The following is a 21639-nucleotide window of genomic DNA, read 5'->3' as shown; positions in this document are numbered from 1 at the left end:
GTGCATACCCCTCCACGTACTGACTGATGGTTCGGCCCCATTCAACTTCTGGGTCTCCAAATTGTCCACGTGGCCAGAACTAGCCTTTTATGCCTTGGAGGTGCTGGCCTGCCCGGCGGCCAGCGTTTTGTCTGAACGTGTATTCAGCACGACAGGGGGCGTCATTACAGACAAACGCAGCCGCCTGTCTACAGCCAATGTGGACAAGCTGACGTTCATAAAAATAAACCAGGCATGGATCCCACAGGACCTGTCCATCCCTTGTGCAGATTAGACATTAACTACCTCCTCTTAACAATATATTATTGTACTCTAGGGCACTTCCTCATTCAATCCTATTTTTATTTTCATTTTACTATTATATTGCGGGGCAACCCAAAGTTGAATGAACCTCTCCTCTGTCTGGGTGCCAGGGCCTAAATATGTGACAGTGGCCTGTTCCAGTGGTGGGTGACGTGAAGCCTGATTCTCTGCTATAACATGAAGACTGATTCTGTGCTGACATGAAGCCAGATTCTCTGTTACGGGACCTCTCTCCTCTGCCTGGGTGCCGTGGCCTAAATATGTGACAGTGGCCTGTTCCAGTGGTGGGTGACGTGAAGCCTGATTCTCTGCTATGACATGAAGACTGATTCTGTGCTGACATGAAGCCAGATTCTCTGTTACGGGACCTCTTTCCTCTGTCTGGGTGCCGGGGCCTAAATGTGTGACAGTGGCCTGTTCCAGTGGTGGGTGACGTGAAGCCTGATTCTCTGCTATGACATGAAGACTGATTCTCTGCTGACATGAAGCCAGATTCTCTGTTACGGGACCTCTCTCCTCTGCCTGGGTGCCGGGGCCTAAATATGTGACAGTGGCCTGTTCCAGTGGTGGGTGACGTGAAGCCTGATTCTCTGCTATGACATGAAGGCTGATTCTGTGCTGACATGAAGCCAGATTCTCTGTTACGGGACCTCTCTCCTCTGTCTGGGTGCCGGGGCCTAAATGTGTGACAGTGGCCTGTTCCAGTGGTGGGTGACGTGAAGCCTGATTCTCTGCTATGACATGAAGACTGATTCTGTGCTGACATGAAGCCAGATTCTCTGTTAGGGGACCTCTCTCCTCTGCCTGGGTGCCTGGGCTTAAATATGTGACAGTGGCCTGTTCCAGTGGTGGGTGACGTGAAGCCTGATTCTCTGCTATGACATGAAGACTGATTCTCTGCTGACATGAAGCCAGATTCTCTGCTATGGCATGAAGAGACTGATTCTCTGCTGATGTGAAGCCAGATTCTCTGCTATGGGACCTCTGTCCAATTGATATTGGTTAATTTTTATTTATTTTATTTTAATTAATTTCCCTATCCACATTTGTTTTCAGGGGATTTACCTACATGTTGCTGCCTTTTGCAGCCCTCTAGCTCTTTCCTGGGCTGTTTTACAGCCTTTTTAGTGCCGAAAAGTTCGGGTCCCCATTGACCTCAATGGGGTTCGGGACGAAGTTCGGGTCGGGTTCGGATCCCGAACCCGAACATTTCCGGGAAGTTCGGCCGAACTTCTCGAACCCGAACATCCAGGTGTTCGCTCAACTCTACTCCTTGATGCAGCGCCGACACCATGTTCTTCCCGTTGTTGGTCACCATGGATTTGATTTCTTGATGCAGGTCACTGAGCAGTTCCTTCCCTGTGTGACTCCATTCGCCCAGGTAAACGAGGTGCAGAAAAGCGTGACACTGCCGTGCCCTGCACATGTGGTATGCTGAAGGACCACTGTAAATTGTCCCGGCAGTGGAGGGTGAGGACACGATGGAGGTAGAGGCGGACATTGTTGCAGGACCATCAGTGTGAGAACGTGGAGGCGGAAGCGGCGTCACCTGGTCAAGTTGCTGGTATGGCTGGGCAGGAACCACATTTAACCAGTGGGCCGTAAAGGACATATATTGTCCTTGACCGTAGTACAGCTACCGTCCAAGTTTCCAAAAAAAAGCTGTATCACAAACAAATTTCACCACTGAATGGCTAATCAACGTAATTACTCAGTCCCTACAGAAGAAAGTCTACATTCACCGACCAAATTTCCCAAAAAAGGCTGTATCACAAACAAATTTCACCACTGAATGGCTAATTGACAAATTGTTAGTCCCTACAGAAGATACTTTTCAATCACCCATCAATTTTCCCCAAAAAGGTTGTTTCATAAAAAAATGTCACCACTTAATGGCTAATCAACACATTTACTCAGTCCCTACAGAAGAAAGTCTACATTCACCGACCAATTTTCCCAAAAAAGGCTGTATCACAAAAAAAATTCACCACTGAATGACAATGTAAATTCACCGCAGAACGGCTAATAAGAAATACTTATTTTTCATATTAGTAAACACCAACAATGGCTGTATGACAATGTAAATTCATCGCAGAACGGCTAATAACAGGTACTTATTTTTCCCATTAATACACCCCAACAATGGCTGTATAACAATGTCGGTTCAATGCAGACCGGCTAACAAGACTTATTCTTTTTCCTATTAATACACCCCAAGAAAATAAAAATAACAATCAAAATTCACCACAGAACAGCTAGTATGTACGTATCTATCCTATTAATACACCCCCGTAAATGGCTGTAGTATAATGGAACTTGTGAACTAATACATGTCAAAAAGGGCTGTAATTTTCTTACACAATGGCTAATAACCCCCTTTTTTTCCCCCACTAATACACGACAAAAAAAGGCTTTAGAAAATATAACTGCACCGCACAATTGCTAATAAGACACCAATAACAAGAACGGTTTGCTGGAATTACAGAGGTATTGCAAACCTGAAATGAGCAGCAGTATAATGGCAATTTGGATCTGCAGTCAGTGCAGCATGGTACACTAAGTACACTGGAAAATGTCTGAGGCTATTTATAGGGCTTTGACATCACGGACCGGCTGGTTGCATGCATGGCATAGTGGGTGATCCCTCCTTCCTTGCTTCATGTCCTAACATTTGCAGCAGCCATTTTAGGAAAAAATGTGATTTGTTACCACAAAGCGTGAGGAAATTTGGATTTGGTGCAAATCGAATAATTCCTTCGTCAGCTTCGATTCGCTCATCTCTAAAAAATTATGAGTAAAACAGGTTTCTGTTCAATCCAGATGACATAGATGAATTTATAAAGGTAATCAGAGTGACTATTCAGATGGAGATTCCAAAAGAACCTAAATCAGTACAGGAGGAGATTTTCGTGGGTCTGGGGGAAAAACATAGGTCCATCTTTCCTGTTCTATGCAATGTACAATAAGTAATCCGGTGAGAATGGGAAAAATCTGAAAAGGGATCTTTTATTCCAAAAGGTATCAAGACGTGTTATCCATTTGATGAGGAAAATTGCATAGACTGAGAGTCAGTAACTATAGTAGACACCCCAGTTGCTAAGGCGGCAAAACGTCTGGTCCTCAAATTAAGGACCCCATTGATAGGAAGGCAGAAAGTTTATTATGAAAGACATGGGAAGCCACAGGAGCGTCACTTAAGCCAGGAGTAGCGGCCACCTGCGTTGCTCAAACCCTTAACTTATTGTTAATACAACTGGAGTTACACTTGATCAACAAAACCTGTAGGGATCCGATATTAGAGAGTTTGCCTTGCTTCATCTCTTCTTGCACATGAAATCTCGCGCAGCCGCAGTATCGCCGACTGCCTGCGCCTATCCGATCCTACGGCTCCTGAGGGCAACAGCCTCAATAGTGTCACTGGGCATGTGCCGAGCCTAGTGATGTAATCAGAGCGCTGTTGCCCTCAGGAGCCATGGGATCGGACAGGCGCAGGCAGTCGGCGATACTGCGGCTGCGTGAGATTTCACGGGCAAGAAAAGATGGAGCAAGGTTCGTCTGTTGAATAAATCATATGACGTAGCGGAGGGGGTGGCGCCGTTCGGCTCGGCTGGGGGAGGAAATTTATTTATGAGGAGGCGTGCTGGTCTTGAAATAAAGGCGGGCTGGGCACTGCAGGGGGGGGTTACTGGGCTCTAGAGGAATAACGCCCCTCTGGGCACCTTAAAGGTTCATTAGCATATCTGAAAAATCGCTTTTTTTATCTAAATGACAACATGAATAAAAGAAAGAAGACCCTTGCTGGAATGAAGGAAGTTTATTGAACATTGCAATGGTAACAGTTTAATATGCTCAAACTAGGTGACAGATTCCCTTTAAAACTGATATGGAAAGGAGTAGTGATGGCTATTTGCTATGATAGATTTGAGGGACGCATAATATCATATAGAAGGTTCCTCAGATTTTTTTTACAAAGATCATGGCAAAGGTGGTGGTAGGGCTCAGATCTGAAAAGTGATACTAGTGATTCCATACCTAGACAATCTTCTGATTGCAGTGGACTCCAGGGATCAACTCCAAGATCATCTGCAGACTGCATTATGCCATTTTCAATCTTCTAAAACCTCTAAACTAACTATACAGACGTGTAGAGCGGCGCCCAGGGATCCCCCTGTACTTACTATTATCCCCGGGCGCCGCTCCGTTCGCCCGGTATAGCCTCCGGTATCTTCATAGTTAGGCTCCACCCAGGGGAACCTGCCGCGGTCTCTTTCTCCTATGCTGTAGCGCTGGCCAATCGCAGCGCTCAGCTCATAGCCTGAGAGTTTTTTTTTTCTCTCAGGCTATGAGCTGAGCGCTGCGTTTGGCCAGCGCTACAGCATGGAAGAATAAGACGCCGGCAGGTTCCCCTGGGTGGAGCCTAACTATGAAGATACAAGAGGGCATAACGGGAGAACGGAGCGGCGCCCAGGTATAACAGTAAGTGCAGGTTGATCCCTGGGCGCCGCTCTACGCGTCTGTATAGTTAGTTTAGAGGTTTTATTATGGTGAAAGGTCCTCTTTAAAGGAATTCTGCTATACTCCAATTTACAAAGATCTTTTCTGGCACTTCAGAAGATACAGAATCTGCAATCCCAGATCCACCAGTTCCAGAAAATATCCATTTACTCTATCAGGGAAGCCACGAAGATGCTAGGCAATCTGTTGTCATGCATTCCTGCTAGAGATGAGTGAAGTTTTGAAAATTTTTACAAGAAATTCAATTAGTTACTAATTAATTTGTCACAAATCGCTATCAGGAATACCCAGGCCAATCGGCCAAAAAGTAAAAGTGACCTGTAATACTGATGCACAGTAACAGTAACTCTACAGCTAACGGAATGGATTAACTATGAATATTGGTGCATTGCACACTTATGTAGCAGAGTCTGTATTTCATCAGTCTCGTAAGCTATCCGTTCACTGTCCCTGAACTCTCCCTGCAGTGCCCCTGCCCTATCTCTCTTCATTATTGTCCTACACTCGCTGTTAAGTGTTTGCAGCAACTATGTCCCCAGTGCACGAGCGTCTTGTCACATCTCTCCCTATGCTCAGCTCACAGGAAAATGGCAGTGTCCGCATGGGATAAGGATTTTATAGGGCTCTGCCTTAGGGTCCATTCACACGTCCATGAGTGTTTTTCAGCCACATGCCACTATTATATCTAAACATCTTAGACCTTACCTTACCCTTTCCACAATCACACTGTACTATTGCTGCTCCCCAAAAAAAAAGGAACATTTTTCCAGGCTCCTCAAGAACAAGCTACTCTTTCTTCTGACAATTAACAATTAATTTTATTTGTATAAATTCAGGTGGATGTCTGTCCCTGTTAAGGCATAATTTGGGGATGTTTGTTCAGAACAAGCCACTGTTTTTCTGACAACACCATGTGTGTTTAAACACCATCTGCCCCAAATTTTGGGAAAATTCTAACATGAAAAAGTGTGAAACAGCACAGTGTGTTTTTAAACAGGCTGTTTTTAACATAACATGCATTTACACATACAGTATCTCTCTCTCTCTCTCTCTCACTATATTATATATATATATATATATATATATATATATATATATATATATACTAGCAGAAGGACCCGGCTTCGCACAGGTATATTTCATCTGTTTTATTTTATGTTTCTGTGTGTCGTAAAAATATATCAAGAGTTTCCCCCATAACAGTGACCTCTACAGTAACTGCCCCTTTAACAATGACCTCCACAGTGCCCGCCTCTTTAACATTGCCTGCCCCTTTAACAGTGACCTTCATAGTGGCTGCCCTCCCTTTAACAGTGACTTCTACAGTGCCCGCCCCTTTAACATTGACCACCTCTTTAACAGTGACCTTCATAGTGTCCGCCCCTTTAACAGTGACCTTCATAATGGCCACCCCTTTAACAGTGACCTTCATAGTGGCCGCCCCTTTAACAATGACCTTCACAGTGCCCACCCCTTTAACAGTGACCTCCACAGTACCCGCCCCTATTAACAGTGACCTCCACAGTACCTGCTCCTTTAACAGTGACCTTCACAGTGTCCGCCACTTTAACAGTGACCTCCGCACTGCCTGCCTTTTTAACAGTGACCTCCACAGTGCCCACCCCTTTAACAGTGACCTCCACATTTCCCATCCCTTTAATAGTGATCGCCCCTTTAACAGTGACCTCCACAGTATCTACCCCTTTAAAGGGGTTGTCCAGGTTCAGAGCTGAACTCGGACATTCCTCCATTTTCACCCAGGCATTCCCCCTGACTTGAGCATCGGAGCAGTTCATGCTCCGATGCTCTCCTTTTCCCTGCGCTAAATCGCGCAGGACAAAGGCATTTTTTGGAGATCCGGTGACGCAACCGCGCTCTCCATGGGGCTGCCAGGAAGCCCGGTGACGTCACTGGCACTGATGGGTAGGATTTAGCGCTGCCCTAGCCAGTAAAATGGCTAGGGTAGCTCTAAAGCCCGCTCATTAAAGCCGGTGACGTCACCGAACACACTGCCGGGCGGAAGCTTCCGCCCAGCAGTGTGTTATGATAAACAAACGAGCCCGTGCCCTGTGCGATTTAGCGCAGGGCAAGGGAGCGCATCAGAGCATGAGATTCTCCGATGCTAGCCTCAGGGGGGCTGCCTGGGTGAAAATAAGGGTATGTCCGGGTTCAGCTCTGAACTCGGACAACCCCTTTAAGAGTGAACTCCACATTGCCTGCCCCTTTAACAGTGACCTCCACAGTGCCTGCCTCTTTAACAATGACCTGCACAGTGCCCGCCCCTTTAATATTGACCACCCCTTTAAAAGTTACTTTCATAGTGTCCGTCCCTTTAACAGTGACTTTCACAGTGCCCGCCCCTTTAACAGTGACTTACACAGTGCATGTCCCTTTAACAGATACATCCACAGTGCGGCCCATTTAACAGTGACCTCCACAGTGCCTGTCTCTTTAAGGCTACTTTCACACTGGCGTTTTGGTTTCCGTTTGTGAGATACGTTCAGGGCTCTCACAAGTGGTCTAAAACAGATCAGTCTTGCCCTTAATGCATTCTGAATGGATAAGGATCCGCTCAGAATGCATCAGTTTGGCTCCGTTCCGCCTCCATTCCGCTTTGGTGTCCGTCTGACGAAACTGAGGCAAACGGATACATCCTGACACACAATGTAAGTCAATGGCGACGCATCCATTTTCACTGACACAATATGGCACAATAGAAAACTGATCCGTCCCCCATTGACTTTTAATGGTGTTCAAGACGTTTTGGCTATGTTACAGATAATACAAACGGATCTGTTCTGAATGGATGCATGCAGTTGTATTATCTGAAGGGATACGTTTGTGCAGATCCATGATGGATCCGCAACACACGAGAGTGTAAAAGTAGTCTAACAGTGCCCGCCCCTTTAACAGTGACCTCCACAGTGCCCGCCCTTTGAATAGTGACCTCCATAGTGCCCGCCCCTTTACCAGTGACCTTCACAGTGCCCACCCCTTTAACAGTGACTTCCACAGTGCTCGCCCCTTTAACAGTGACCTTTCTGGCCACAATAGTGATGGAAAAGTTGTTTCAAGGGGACTAACACCTGAACTGTGGCATGCCGGAGGGGGATCCATGGCAAAACTCCCATGGAAAATTACATACACTGCGTGCAGAATTATTAGGCAAATGAGTATTTTGACCACATCATCCTCTTTATGCATGTTGTCTTACTCCAAGCTGTATAGGCTCGAAAGCCTACTACCAATTAAGCATATTAGGTGATGTGCATCTCTGTAATGAGAAGGGGTGTGGTCTAATGACATCAACACCCTATATTAGGTGTGCATAATTATTAGGCAACTTCCTTTCCTTTGGCAAAATGGGTCAAAAGAAGGACTTGACAGGCTCAGAAAAGTCAAAAATAGTGAGATATCTTGCAGAGGGATGCAGCACTCTTAAAATTGCAAAGCTTCTGAAGCGTGATCATCGAACAATCAAGCGTTTCATTCAAAATAGTCAACAGGGTCGCAAGAAGCGTGTGGAAAAACCAAGGCGCAAAATAACTGCCCATGAACTGAGAAAAGTCAATCGTGCAGCTGCCAAGATGCCACTTGCCACCAGTTTGGCCATATTTCAGAGCTGCAACATCACTGGAGTGCCCAAAAGCACAAGGTGTGCAATACTCAGAGACATGGCCAAGGTAAGAAAGGCTGAAAGACGACCACCATTGAACAAGACACACAAGCTGAAACGTCAAGACTGGGCCAAGAAATATCTCAAGACTGATTTTTCTAAGGTTTTATGGACTGATGAAATGAGAGTGAGTCTTGATGGGCCAGATGGATGGGCCCGTGGCTGGATTGGTAAAGGGCAGAGAGCTCCAGTCCGACTCAGACGCCAGCAAGGTGGAGGTGGAGTACTGGTTTGGGCTGGTATCATCAAAGATGAGCTTGTGGGGCCTTTTCGGGTTGAGGATGGAGTCAAGCTCAACTCCCAGTCCTACTGCCAGTTTCTGGAAGACACCTTCTTCAAGCAGTGGTACAGGAAGAAGTCTGCATCCTTTAAGAAAAACATGATTTTCATGCAGGACAATGCTCCATCACACGCGTCCAAGTACTCCACAGCGTGGCTGGCAAGAAAGGGTATAAAAGAAGAAAATCTAATGACATGGCCTCCTTGTTCACCTGATCTGAACCCCATTGAGAACCTGTGGTCCATCATCAAATGTGAGATTTACAAGGAGGGAAAACAGTACACCTCTCTGAACAGTGTCTGGGAGGCTGTGGTTGCTGCTGCACGCAATGTTGATGGTGAACAGATCAAAATACTGACAGAATCCATGGATGGCAGGCTTTTGAGTGTCCTTGCAAAGAAAGGTGGCTATATTGGTCACTGATTTGTTTTTGTTTTGTTTTTGAATGTCAGAAATGTATATTTGTGAATGTTGAGATGTTATATTGGTTTCACTGGTAAAAATAAATAATTGAAATGGGTATATATTTGTTTTTTGTTAAGTTGCCTAATAATTATGCACAGTAATAGTCACCTGCACACACAGATATCCCCCTAAAATAGCTAAAACTAAAAACAAACTAAAAACTACTTCCAAAAATATTCAGCTTTGATATTAATGAGTTTTTTGGGTTCATTGAGAACATGGTTGTTGTTCAATAATAAAATTAAACCTCAAAAATACAACTTGCCTAATAATTCTGCACTCCCTGTAGTTGATGCAGAGTCGGGTTTTAATCCATAAAGGGCATAAATCACCTAACATTCCTAAATTGTTTGGAATAACGTGCTTTAAAACATCCAGTGTGTGTATACGATCAGGTTTGATGTTGTATCGATCAGGTAGTGTAAGGGTTACGCCCGCTTCACAGTGACAGACCAAACTCCCCGTTTAACGCACCGCAAACAACCGCAAATAGTTGTCAGTAGTTGACACACTCATGACATAAATTTTATTCCTCTATGCGTCAATCTTGGTGTAGTGATGACTGTGCTCGTGGGCATGTTCGGGAGATTGCAGGCGATGGCGGTTTTTCAAAGCCTATGGTCGTGCTGAGGTAGTTCAGTGACAGTTAAGTGACCCAGAAAACAATGATTCTGCAGTGTGGGCCCATTGTTGGCCTAGTAGGCTTTAATGATCACCTTAGATGATCACAAAGAAAATTTATGTTTTTTCTATGAAAAATTATCCAGCCGATCGCTTTTGGTCTGTTCACAATGAAGCAACGAACTTATCATCTGGGGTGTACCAACATTGCCAACACACTCATAGAGGTGATTGCTTCATTGTTATACGCAAGCCCCTTCACCACAACAAGGTAACGATCACGAAGGGGAATTGACACATGCATGTGCCTTTTTTTTTTGTTTTGTTTTTGCAGCCACAGTGCAGCACCAGCGGCCAGAAAAATTAGGCATGTACACATGCCTGAAAAATTAGGTATTGTTGCAGCCGCTGCTTTCCAGGCAGAAAGTGCACTAAAACATTGCGGCTTGAACCCTAGTTGGTGGCGGAGAAGTCATGCAAGTCATCCGGCATGCAGAGATTAAATACAGCAGCGTGGGGACCATTTTTAGCCCAAGGCATCTCATCAGGCCTTTTTTAGTCAACTGCATCCCCCACTATCAGTCCCTTAGGGATCCATGCCTCATTCATCTTAATAAAGGTGAGGTAATCTAGACTTTTTTGACCTAGGCGACTTCTCTTCTCAGTGACAATACCTCCTGCTGCGCTGAAGTTCCTTTCTGACAGGACACTTGAAGCGGGGCAGGCCAGAAGTTCTATCGCAAATTGGGATAGCTCAGGCCACAGGTCAAGCCTGCACAACCAGTAGTCAAGGGGTTCATCGCTCCTCAGAGTGTCGATATCTGCAGTTAAGGCGAGGTAGTCTGCTACCTGTCGGTCGAGTCGTTCTCGGAGGGTGGATCCGGAAGGGCTGTGGCGATGCGTAGGACTTAAAAAGCTCTGCATGTCCTCCATCAACAACACGTCTGTAAAGCGCCCTGTCCTTGCCGGCGTGGTCGTGGTAGGAGGAGGATTACTTTCACTTCTTCCCCTATTAGATTCCCGTTGTGCTGTGACATCACCCTTATACGCTGTGTAAAGCATACTTTTTAACTTGTTTTGGAACTGCTGCATCCTTTCCGACTTCCGATAATTCAGTAACATTTCAGCCACTTTCTGCTTATACCGGGGGTCTAGTAGCGTGGCCACCCAGTACAGGTCGTTCCCCTTCAGCCTTTTTATACGAGGGTCCCTCAACAGGCATGACAGCATGAAAGACCCAATTTTCACAAGGTTGGATGCCGAGCTACTCATGTTCCGTTCCTCGTCCTCACTGATCTCATTGAAGGTCTGCTCTTCCCGCCAGCCACATACAACACCACGGGTATCAGATAGGTGACAATGAGCACCGTGGGATGCCTGCTGTGGTTGGTCTTCCTCCTCCTCAAAGCCACATTCCTCCTCTGACTCCTCTTCTTCAGACTCCTCTTCCAGCGTTGCCGCAGGTTCAGCAAGCGATGATGATAAGGCTGTTTCTGGTGGTGATGGTGAACAGAACTCTTCCTCTTCACGCTCAACTACGGCCTGATCCAGCACTCTTCGCAGGGCACACTTCAGGAAGAAAACAAATGGGATGATGTCACTGATGGTGCCTTCGGTGCGACTGACTAGGTTTCTCACTTCCTCAAAAGGACGCATGAGCCTACAGGCATTGCGCATGAGCGTCCAGTAACGTGGCAAAAAAACACCCAGCTCCGCAGAGGCTGTCCTAGCACCCCGTTCATACAAATACTCGTTGACAACTTTTTCTTGTTGGAGCAGGCGGTCGAACATTAGGAGTGTTGAATTCCAACGTGTCGGGCTGTCGCAAATCAAGCGCCTCACTGGCATGTTGTTTCGCCGCTGAATATCGGAAAAGTGCGCCATGGCCGTGTAGGAATGCCTGAAATGGCCACACACCTTCCTGGCCTGCTTGAGGATGTCCTATAAGCCTGGATACTTATGCACAAAGGGTTGTACGATCAGATTCAACACATGTGCCATGTACGGCACATGTGTCAACTTGCCCAAATTCAATGCCGCCAACAGATTGATTCCGTTGTCACACACCACTTTGCCGATCTCCAGTTGGTGTGGGGTCAGCCACTGATCCACCTGTGCGTTCAGGGCGGACAGGAGTGCTGGTCTTGTGTGACTCTCTGCTTTCAGGCAAGTCAACCCCAAGACGGCGTGACACTGTCGTATCCGGGATGTGGAATAGCCCATGGGGAGCTGGGGGGGTGCAGTTGATGTGGAGCAAGATGCAGCAGCAGAAGAGGACTCAGCCGAGGAGGTTAGCTAAGAGGATGGAGTAGGAGGAGTAGAGGAGGTGGCAGCAGGCCTGCCTGCAAGTCGTGTCGGTGTCACCAACTCTGCTGCAGAGCCACGCATTCCATGCTGGGTAGCCGTCAGCAGGTTTACCCAAAGCGCAGTGTACGTGATATACCTGCCCTGACCGTGCTTTGCAGACCAGATATCAGTGGTCAGATGGACCCTTGCCCCAACACTGTGTGCCAGACATGCCATGACTTCCTTTTGCACAATAGAGTACAGGTTGGGGATTGCCTTTTGTGAAGAAAAAAAAATTGTCCGGGTACCTTCCACTGCGGTGTCCTAATAGCTACAAATCTTTTGAAGGCCTCAGACTCCACCAGCTTGTATGGTAAAAGCTGGCGGGCTAAGAGTTCCGACAAGCCAGCTGTCAGACGCCGGGCAAGGGGGTGACTCTGTGACATTGCCTTCTTACGCTCAAACATTTCCTTGACAGACTGACTGTGGGCAGATAAGCAGGAACTGCTGAAGGTGAGAGGTGGAGTGGCGGGTAATTGAGAGGGGGCAAGGAGGACAGCAGTGGTTGACGTGGCTGAAGATGCTGGACCAGGAGGAGGATGGTGGCTTTGAGTTTGTGTGCTGATTGTACTCATGTGTTGATCCCATAGGCGTTTGTGATGTGAGATCATGTGCCTTCGCAAAGCAGTTGTATCTAGGTGGGTGTTAGACTTCCCACGACTCAGTTTCTTTTGGCGCAGGTTGCAAATGGCATCGCTGTTATCAGAAGCAGACACACAAAAAAAATGCCACACTGCTGAGCTTTGCAATGACGGCATTCTGGTGGTGGCAACAGCATGCGTTGATTGGTGTGCTGTCTGGCTGACCCTGCGTGCCGATGCATGCTGTCTGACTGTACCACTAGCTCCTTGCGACAACCTCCCCCCTGCTTCCAACTCGTCTCCTCCTCCTCTCTGTCTCCCCATCTGAACTTTCCCCCTGTTCTTCTTCTCTTCCAGCGGGCACCCACGTGACATCCACGGACACATCGTCATCATCAAACGCTTCACTTGTATCTGACAACTCAGCAAAGGAGGCAGCAGTGGGTACAACATCATCATCATCACACCGTACGTCCAACTGATGTGTAAATAACTCATCTGACAGATCAAGTGAAGCGGAGGTGGTGCTAGTGTTGGTGGTGGCGGCAGGCGGGCGAGTGGTAACTTGAGAGGTGCCCGAAGCTGAGCTGGAGGAGGATAGTGCATCAAGGTTCCGTGCGGAACCTGTAGAAGATTGGGTGTCCTTTGTAAGCCAGTTAACTATTTCCTTGAGAATTTTTCGAGTTCAGGGTACGTGGCCTCTGAACACTGGGCATTATTCTAGGGCCAAAGGAAATCACAGCACCACGACCACGATGGCCCCTGCGGGGTAGCCTGCCTCTGCCTGTCATTTTTTTTTAGATTAGTGGTACTATGCGTGCAAGGTACTGTGCCACCCTATATGAATGGTGGGCACTGGCAGTGGGCACAGTACACTCTGTGGGCCTGACACACACTGGCAGGCAACTGCAATTATATTACAGAGAAAAAATTAAATGAAATTTTTTATCTGTGAGGTGCTGTGCCACCCGATATGAGTGGTGTGCACACAGTACAGTCTGTGGGCCTGTGGCCTCTCACACATGGGCAGGCAACTGCAATATATATATATATAGAATTTTTTTTTTAAAGCAGACTGATGTACCAGCCCTTTGAGGACTGGAGTGGACACAGAACACTAGCCTAGCTAACGATTTCCCTATTAATTCAGCAGCAGCAGCACTGTCCCTGCTCTCACTAAGGCTACTTTCACATTAGCGTTCGGGGCTCCGCTTTTAAGTTCCGTTTGAAGGGGCTCACAAGCGGCCCCGAACGGATCCGTACTGCCCTAATGCATTCTGAGTGGATGCGGATCCGCTCAGAATGCATCAGTTTGGCACCGTTTGTCCTCCGCTCCGCTCAGCAAGCGGACACCTGAACGCTGCTTGCAGCGTTCAGGTGTCCGCCTGGCCGTGCGGAGGCAAGCGGATCCGTCCAGACTTACAATGTAAGTCAATGGGGACGGATCCGTTTGAAGATGACACTATATGGCTCAATCTTCAAACGGATCCGTCCCCCATTGACTTTCAATGTAAAGTCTGGACGGATCCGTTCAGGCTACTTTCACACTTAGAATTTTTTCTAAGCTATAATGCAGACGGATCCGTTCTGAACGGATCCCAAGTCTGCATTATAGGAGCGGATCCGTCTGAGCAGACACCAGACGGATCCACTCTGAACGGCAGTGTGAAAGTAGCCTAACACTGCAGCTTCAGAATGAATCTAAGATGGATGCTGTCCTTGCTTTTTTATATGAGGTGGGAGGGTCTGGGAGGGAGGGTCTGCTGCTGATTGGCTGGAATGTGTCTGCTGACTGTGAGGTACAGGGTCAAAGTTTGCTCAATGATGATGTATAGGGGGCGGACTGAACATCGCATATGTTCGCCCACCGCAGTGAACACGAACAAGCTATGTTCGCCAGGAACTGTTTGCCGGCGAATAGTTTGGGACATCTCTACCCTTTAACAGTGGCCCCTTCCCCCCATGCATGTAGCAGTGTAGTTGTGCCGTCTTACGTCATATGACTGAATATTTAAGGACCTGCGAACTGCTAAAACCTGTGATCAGCCAGCTGGAGAACTTTTGACTTAGGTAGAAACTATTCGGACACTAATTGACTCTTTAGAAAGATTATGCAAATCGAATGCAAAACAAATTTCAAGAAATTGCTCTTTACATTGAAGCCTATAGGAGATTCACTATAGCAGGCTTCGGAGCCTCCAACTGCCCAAGATTCTCATAGCAACTGGTCAGTTCCCTCAATCTCTGCATGGGGTAGCCGTTTATCTTCTGGGAGCACAGTGCTTCTGGAAAAAGGCTATTCAAATGCTGTGGTCGCCATTGACCACACCATATGTGGGGTTAAACATCCATGATCGGCCTTATTTCCAATCATGGACTCTGCATTTGGACATCTGATGTGTAAAACTCAGCCGCTAGGGAGCCCACTCAGCTCTTGAGCAGGCATCATCTTCAAAACCCTGACTTGTGCAGTACATGTAAGGTGCAAGTTGGGAAGGGGTTAAGTATGTTTGACATGTTTAAATAAAAATAACATTTTGATAGTTTTTCTTGTACAGAATTTTCTATCACGGTGGATTAGAGCACCATCGTGGCTTGACATATAGTTACCCTGAACACACAACAGATTTCCTTCAACTCTACTGGTAATGGAAGCTCTGAATGTAGCCTCTCATGGCACTGCCAAAATAAGAAATTCTCCTGATACATAAAGTAAGCGAGGTGAGTGCAACTTACTTGAAGATGTTTTGCTCAATGTAATTTGTGATTCTTCCTACTTGCTCTTGGCTTATAGGTGTCACAGTCAGCACACAGCTCCACAGACAGAGGGCGGTCAGGATCGCGGGTCCCATCTTCACCTGTAATGGTATGGAAGATTATTAAAGAGGAGCTGTCACTCCCTGTCGTGTCTGTTCTAGTAACTACCTACATTCCCCATGTAATGTAACAATTCTGGAACATCTATTATTATGACTTAATGTTGTGTCATTCCTCTATTATTCCTTATAGAAGTTATGAAGGAATCACTAGCAGTCAGCAATAAGGGTCCAGCTCGGTGTTACCAGTTGGTGGGCTGTCCTGTCACAGTCTTAGGCTACATGCACACGAACGTTGTTTGTTTCCGTGTCCGTTCCGTTTTTTTTGCTGGTAGGATGCAGACCCATTCATTTCAATGGGTCCGCAAAAAATGCGTTGTCCGCATCAGTATGTCCATTCCGTAGCCCCACAAAAAAAATACAACATGTCCTATTCTTGTCCGTTTTAGGCATTGTTACAACAGATCCGCAAAAAAAAACGGATGGCATATGGCTTTTGCGGACCGCAAAACACATACAGTCGTGTGCATGTAGCCTTACACTGGCAGCACTGATTGGATAGTGCCAGACTTTGAAGGGGCACACGCCCAACTGGTTACACCCAGGTGGACCTTTCATAAACTACAAGGTGGAGTCATAAGAATAGATGCTCCAGCATTGCTTTATTTTGGAAAATGGACATCAGGAGAGGTGACGGATCCTCCTTAATACCAACATATCAGACAGATATTTGCCCTTTAGGCAGATTAGTGTCTAAAGGGTCAGATGCTGAGTTATAAAGTGTATACCGCCAGTTGGTGGCACTACAGAGATGGCTGCTTTTCTCTTGGAAGAGATATAATCTGCCTATAAGACTCCCTGTGCCAGCTCTGGTGCTCTCTTCAAGGAAAAACAGAACCTCCTGGATTTAGCAGATGAAACAGACCTGACAAAGATCTCAGTCAATATGTCAGTCCTGGCTCAGGAACATAGAATATATCATTATCTGTAGGATTCTTCTGGAGACTCCACCCAAATGTCTCAAAACACAAAAGATCATTGACTTCCTCTAAAAATGTGTGGACACATCTGATACAGTATGAGGAAATCATAGAGCAGCTGATACATGAGGACAGCCTCTGTGTATACCTTCTGTACAACGCCATTATAGCAGAACATATCACAGTCATACAGAAGTCTGACGATATAGAAGGAGTATAAGCAGGAAACATAAGGAGTCTAAAAACAGACAAAACCTACTGATAAGAAAAGACGTTAATAACATTCCCAGTGAGAGGAATGCTAAAGTAATAAAATGGTGATTATGATAATATAATAATACTCTCAATGTTAAAGGGAATCTGTCACCTGCTTTTACCATTTTAAGCCGTCACCATCGCCATGTTCACTAAAGTACCTTATTTCCTGCAGTCGTCTTCTTACTTTATTTCGTTTTGCCATTTTGATAAAAAAAGCCCTTTTTATGATATGCTAATGAAGCTCCAAGGAGCCCAGAGGGGCGTTTTTTTCCCTCTCCGGTGCCCAGTGACGCCCCCCTGCAGTGCCCAACCCGCCTTAATTTCAAGCCCAAGAATGCCTCCTGATCCTGAAATAACCTCCCTCAGCCCCGGCAAACGGTTCCGCCCCCTCCCCACGTCATCGTCTACCTTCTAGAAATGCCCTGTCCTTCTTCCTGTCGGCGGCCAGAAATTTTGCGCAGGCGCAGTACCGCCTGCGGCCTGCGCCTGCGCGATCATCAACCTCCTCAGGGCAACAGCGCTCAGATTACATCACTGGGCTCGGCGCATGCCCAGTCAGACTTTTGAGGCTGTTTCCCTCAGGAGCTTGAGGATCGCGCAGGCGGTACTGCGCCTGCGCGAGATTTCTGACCGCTGACAGGAAGAAGGACGGGGCATTTCTAGAAGGTAGACGATGACGTGGGGAGGGGGCGGAACCGTTTGCCAGGGCTGTGGGAGGCTATTTCAGGATCAGGAGGCGTTCTTGGGCTTGAAATTAAGGCGGGCTGGGCACTGCAGGGGGGCGTCACTGGGCACCAGAGAGGGAAAAAAACGGCCCTTTGGGCACCTTGGAGCTTCATTAGCATATCATAAAAAGAGCTTTTTTATCAAAAGGACAAAACGAAATAAAGTCGACTGCTGGAAATAAGGTACTTTAGTGAACATGGCGATGGTGACAGCTTAAAATGGTAAAAGCAGGTGACAGATTCCCTTTAACATTAAAGTAAAGAATTGCAAAAATAATAAATAAACACTGTAACCTGAGTCTATAATAATAAAGTCTAGAGAACTACACTGATAACAGGTGGCGGTTCCCACCCTCCAGTCCTGCTGAGGATTTCATGTTATGGAGGATGGGGCACAATATCAATGACTGGGGTTCATTACTCACAGGATTGGGGTCACATAAGTAACGAGAGGAGAAGCCGCCGTCTGGGTCCCTGTAAGGTAGTGGAACCACAGAGCGCAGCAGCAGAGCGTCTCGTGTGACTGCTGAGCTGAGAGCCACCAGGAAACACTTGTGTCCGAGATAACAATGTCTGGGACGGTTTTAGTTTCACTTACTGTTACTTTCGTTTGCACTTTATTTATTTGATTTACTATAAGCTAATTGTTCAATCATAAAAGGAACTGGTCACCAGGAAAATGCTGTGAATCTGCAGGCAGCATGTTGTCGACCTGCTCTTTCTGAGCTCGATAATATGTGAGCGTCTCTAAAAAATGACTGATAGCATTCCTTGTATAAGTTTCTTGCATATACATAGACAGCTGTCAGTCACTGATCAGGACTGTTTCTGGATCCTGAGTTACATCATGTATTATACTCCAGAGCTGTATTCACTATTCTGCTGGTGCAGTCACTGTGTACATACATTACTTATCCTGTACTGATCCTGAGTTACATCCTGTATTATACTCCAGAGCTGTACTCACTATTCTGCTGGTGCAGTCACTGTGTACATACATTACTTATTCTGTACTGATCCTGAGTTACATCCTGTATTATACTCCAGAGCTGCACTCACTATTCTGCTGGTGCAGTCACTGTGTACATACATTACATTACTTATCCTGTACTGATCCTGAGTTACATCCTGTATTATACTCCAGAGCTGCACTCACTATTCTGCTGGTGCAGACACTGTGTACATACATTACTTATCCTGTACTGATCCTGAGTTACATCCTGTATTATACTCCAGAGCTGCACTCACTATTCTGCTGGTGCAGTCACTGTGTACACACATTACTTATTCTGTACTGATCCTGAGTTACATCCTGTATTATACTCCAGAGCTGCACTCACTATTCTGCTGGTGCAGTCACTGTGTACATACATTACTTATCCTGTACTGATCCTGAGTCACATCCTGTATTATACTCCAGAGCTGCACTCACTATACTGCTGGTGCAGTCACTGTGTACATACATTACTTATCCTGTACTGATCCTGAGTTACATCCTGTATTATACTCCAGAGCTGCACTGACTATTCTGCTGGTGCAGTCACTGTGTACATACATTACTTATCCTGTGCTGATCCTGAGTTACATCCTGTATTATACTCCAGAGCTGCACTCACTATTCTGCTGGTGCAGTCACTGTGTACATATATTACATTACTTATCCTGTACTGATCCTGAGTTACATCCTGTATTATACTCCAGAGCTGCACTCACTATTCTGCTGGTGCAGTCACTGTGTACATACATTACATTACTTATCCTGTAATGGTCCTCAGTTACATCCTGTATTATACTCCAGAGCTGCACTCACTATTCTGCTGGTGCAGTCACTGTGTACATACATTACTTATCCTGTACCGATCCTGAGTTACATCCTGTATTGTACTCCAGAGCTGCACTCACTATTCTGCTGGTGCAGTCACTGTGTACATACATTACATTACTTATGCTACATTGCTCCTGAGTCACTGTCTTCATACATTGCATTACTTTCCCTCCCTAATTCAGATTTTTGTCAGGTTGGTATTCTGTTCTGTACATGTATTGTACAGAGGTCATGTAGAAGAAGAGGGTTCATCAGAAAGGTTTTGAGAAGGAGATACTGTGAGAAGGGGATGTGCTACAGTATATCATGATTTAAAATTTCCTGGCAGTAATTTCCTCTCTTCCTCTACAAATGTGACCATCGACATCAAATGTAAAAAGGTTAGCTGAGTCGTGAAAAAAATTGGGTAAGGACATGTTTATTAGCAGAAAAACCCACCTGCACACATTCCGACACATGTCACAACTAAAGGCATTGATTGGCAGGCAACGGTGATAATGGCAAATTACACTTCTGGTCTGGAAGGGCCGGTAGTGTCAGGGGCAGGAGCCATGCCGCCATAACTGGGAGGACCCAATTAGGTGAATATACATTTTTTTTTTTACACCATGCTCGGCGATCTGAATTTTTTTTTCCAGGTCTACGTGAGGTTTTACATGAGGGGGAAGGTTAAGGCGATTGTGCTGCAGTTTTAAGTCTTTCCTTAATGTTTCCAATTCCTTACATATACACTTCTGGCTTTTGGCTGTAAAACATCATTGATGCTCTGGGGCTGAGACTCCTACCAGTTACAAAAAAAAAGTCAATGGCATTGTCAGAATGTAAGCTCTTGCGAGCAGGGCCCTCATTCCTCTTGTTACTAAGTTATTTATGACTGTTTGTGTCCTGATTGTAAAGCGCTGCGGAATATGTTAGCTCTATATAATAAACGCTTATCATTGATAAAGGATAACTGAATTGTGTAAAACACAATTATTAATATAATTACATGCATTTACAATGGTTGGGGACACTGCATGTTACTGCGAGGTGACTTTTAACACGAAGTGGTGGTGCCGCCATGATAGGAAAAACTACACATCTTTTACATACAAAATTGTTATATTGGTATATACACGTACATTACTGGAGCTTCTTCATATAAAATGTACTACAAAGAGTACTGCCTCCCTGTCTCTACCTATAAACTGATGTGGGTATAGACAGTACTTCCTTGTTGTCTCTCCTTGAAAGTGATGTAGGTGCAGATAGTACTGTCTCCGTGTCTCTCTATAAATTATGTAGGTACAGATAGTACTGCCGCCCTGCATCTATAAATTATGTAGGTGCAGAAAATACTGCCCTCCTGTCTCTATAAATGATGTAGGTACAGATAGCATTGCCTCTCTGTCCCTCTTTGTAAATGACATACGGTAGGTACAGATAGTACTTCCTCCACATCTCTCCTTGCAATCTAGAAATCGTTTATAGCCTTTATCTGTTCGTATAGTCAGACCAACATATGGAGGGTGGAATTCCAACGGGTGGAAACGTCGCATATCAGTCTATGTTGGGGATGCCGTTCTGCCGCTGCAGCTCAAGGAGGGTGTGCTTTGCGGTGTACGAGTGGCTGAAGTGCATGCAAAGTTTCCTGGTCATTTTTAGGATGTATTGCAGATGGATGGAAGACTTCAGGAACCGCTTAACAACCAGATTGAATACGTGTGCCATGCAGGGCACATGGTTCAGCCCTCCTTGATGCAGTACCGACACCATGTTCTTCCCATTGTCGGTCACCATGGTTCAGATTTTGAGTTGTCGCGGAGAAAGTCGGGATTTAATTTCTTGATGAAGGACATGGAGCAGTTCCTCCCCTGTGTGACTCCGTTCGCCCAGGCAAACGAGGTGCAGAACAGCGTGACACCGCCGTGCCCTGCACATGTGGTATGCTGAAGGGGCACTGTGAATTGTTCCTCTAGTGGAGGCTGTGGACACGGTGGAGGATGAGGAGGCAGAGGCGGACTTTGTCGCAGGACCAACGGTGTTAGAACATGGAGGCAGAAATGGCGTCACCTGGCCAAGTTGCTGCTGTGGCTGTGCAAGAATCACATTCACCGAGTGGGACGTAAAGGACATGTATTGTCCATGACCGTAGTTACAGCTCCACACGTCGGCGCTGCCGTGCACTTTGGCAAACACTGACAGGCTCAAGGACTGACCCACCATTTGTTCTACATATTTGTGCAGGCTGGTACTGCCTTTTTGGCAA

At 46.1% G+C, this 21639-nt stretch overlaps 1 protein-coding gene across 1 annotated transcript in view; it reads right to left on the bottom strand.

Annotated features, from left to right (window-relative positions):
• The window catches only part of LOC120998935, a 55178-nt gene that overhangs the window by 29626 nt on the left and 3913 nt on the right, over positions 1-21639 (bottom strand). Inside the window, exon 2 of the mRNA XM_040429811.1 lies at positions 15524-15645. Coding sequence (XP_040285745.1) covers positions 15524-15645 — 122 coding nt within the window. The remainder of the gene's footprint in view (positions 1-15523; positions 15646-21639) is intronic.

This window comes from Bufo bufo, chromosome 4 (assembly GCF_905171765.1).
Source record: "Bufo bufo chromosome 4, aBufBuf1.1, whole genome shotgun sequence".
In the NCBI taxonomy this organism is placed as follows: Eukaryota; Metazoa; Chordata; class Amphibia; order Anura; family Bufonidae; genus Bufo; species Bufo bufo.
Note: the sequence above shows the minus strand (reverse complement) of the source record. Positions and strands in the feature narration are given on the sequence as shown.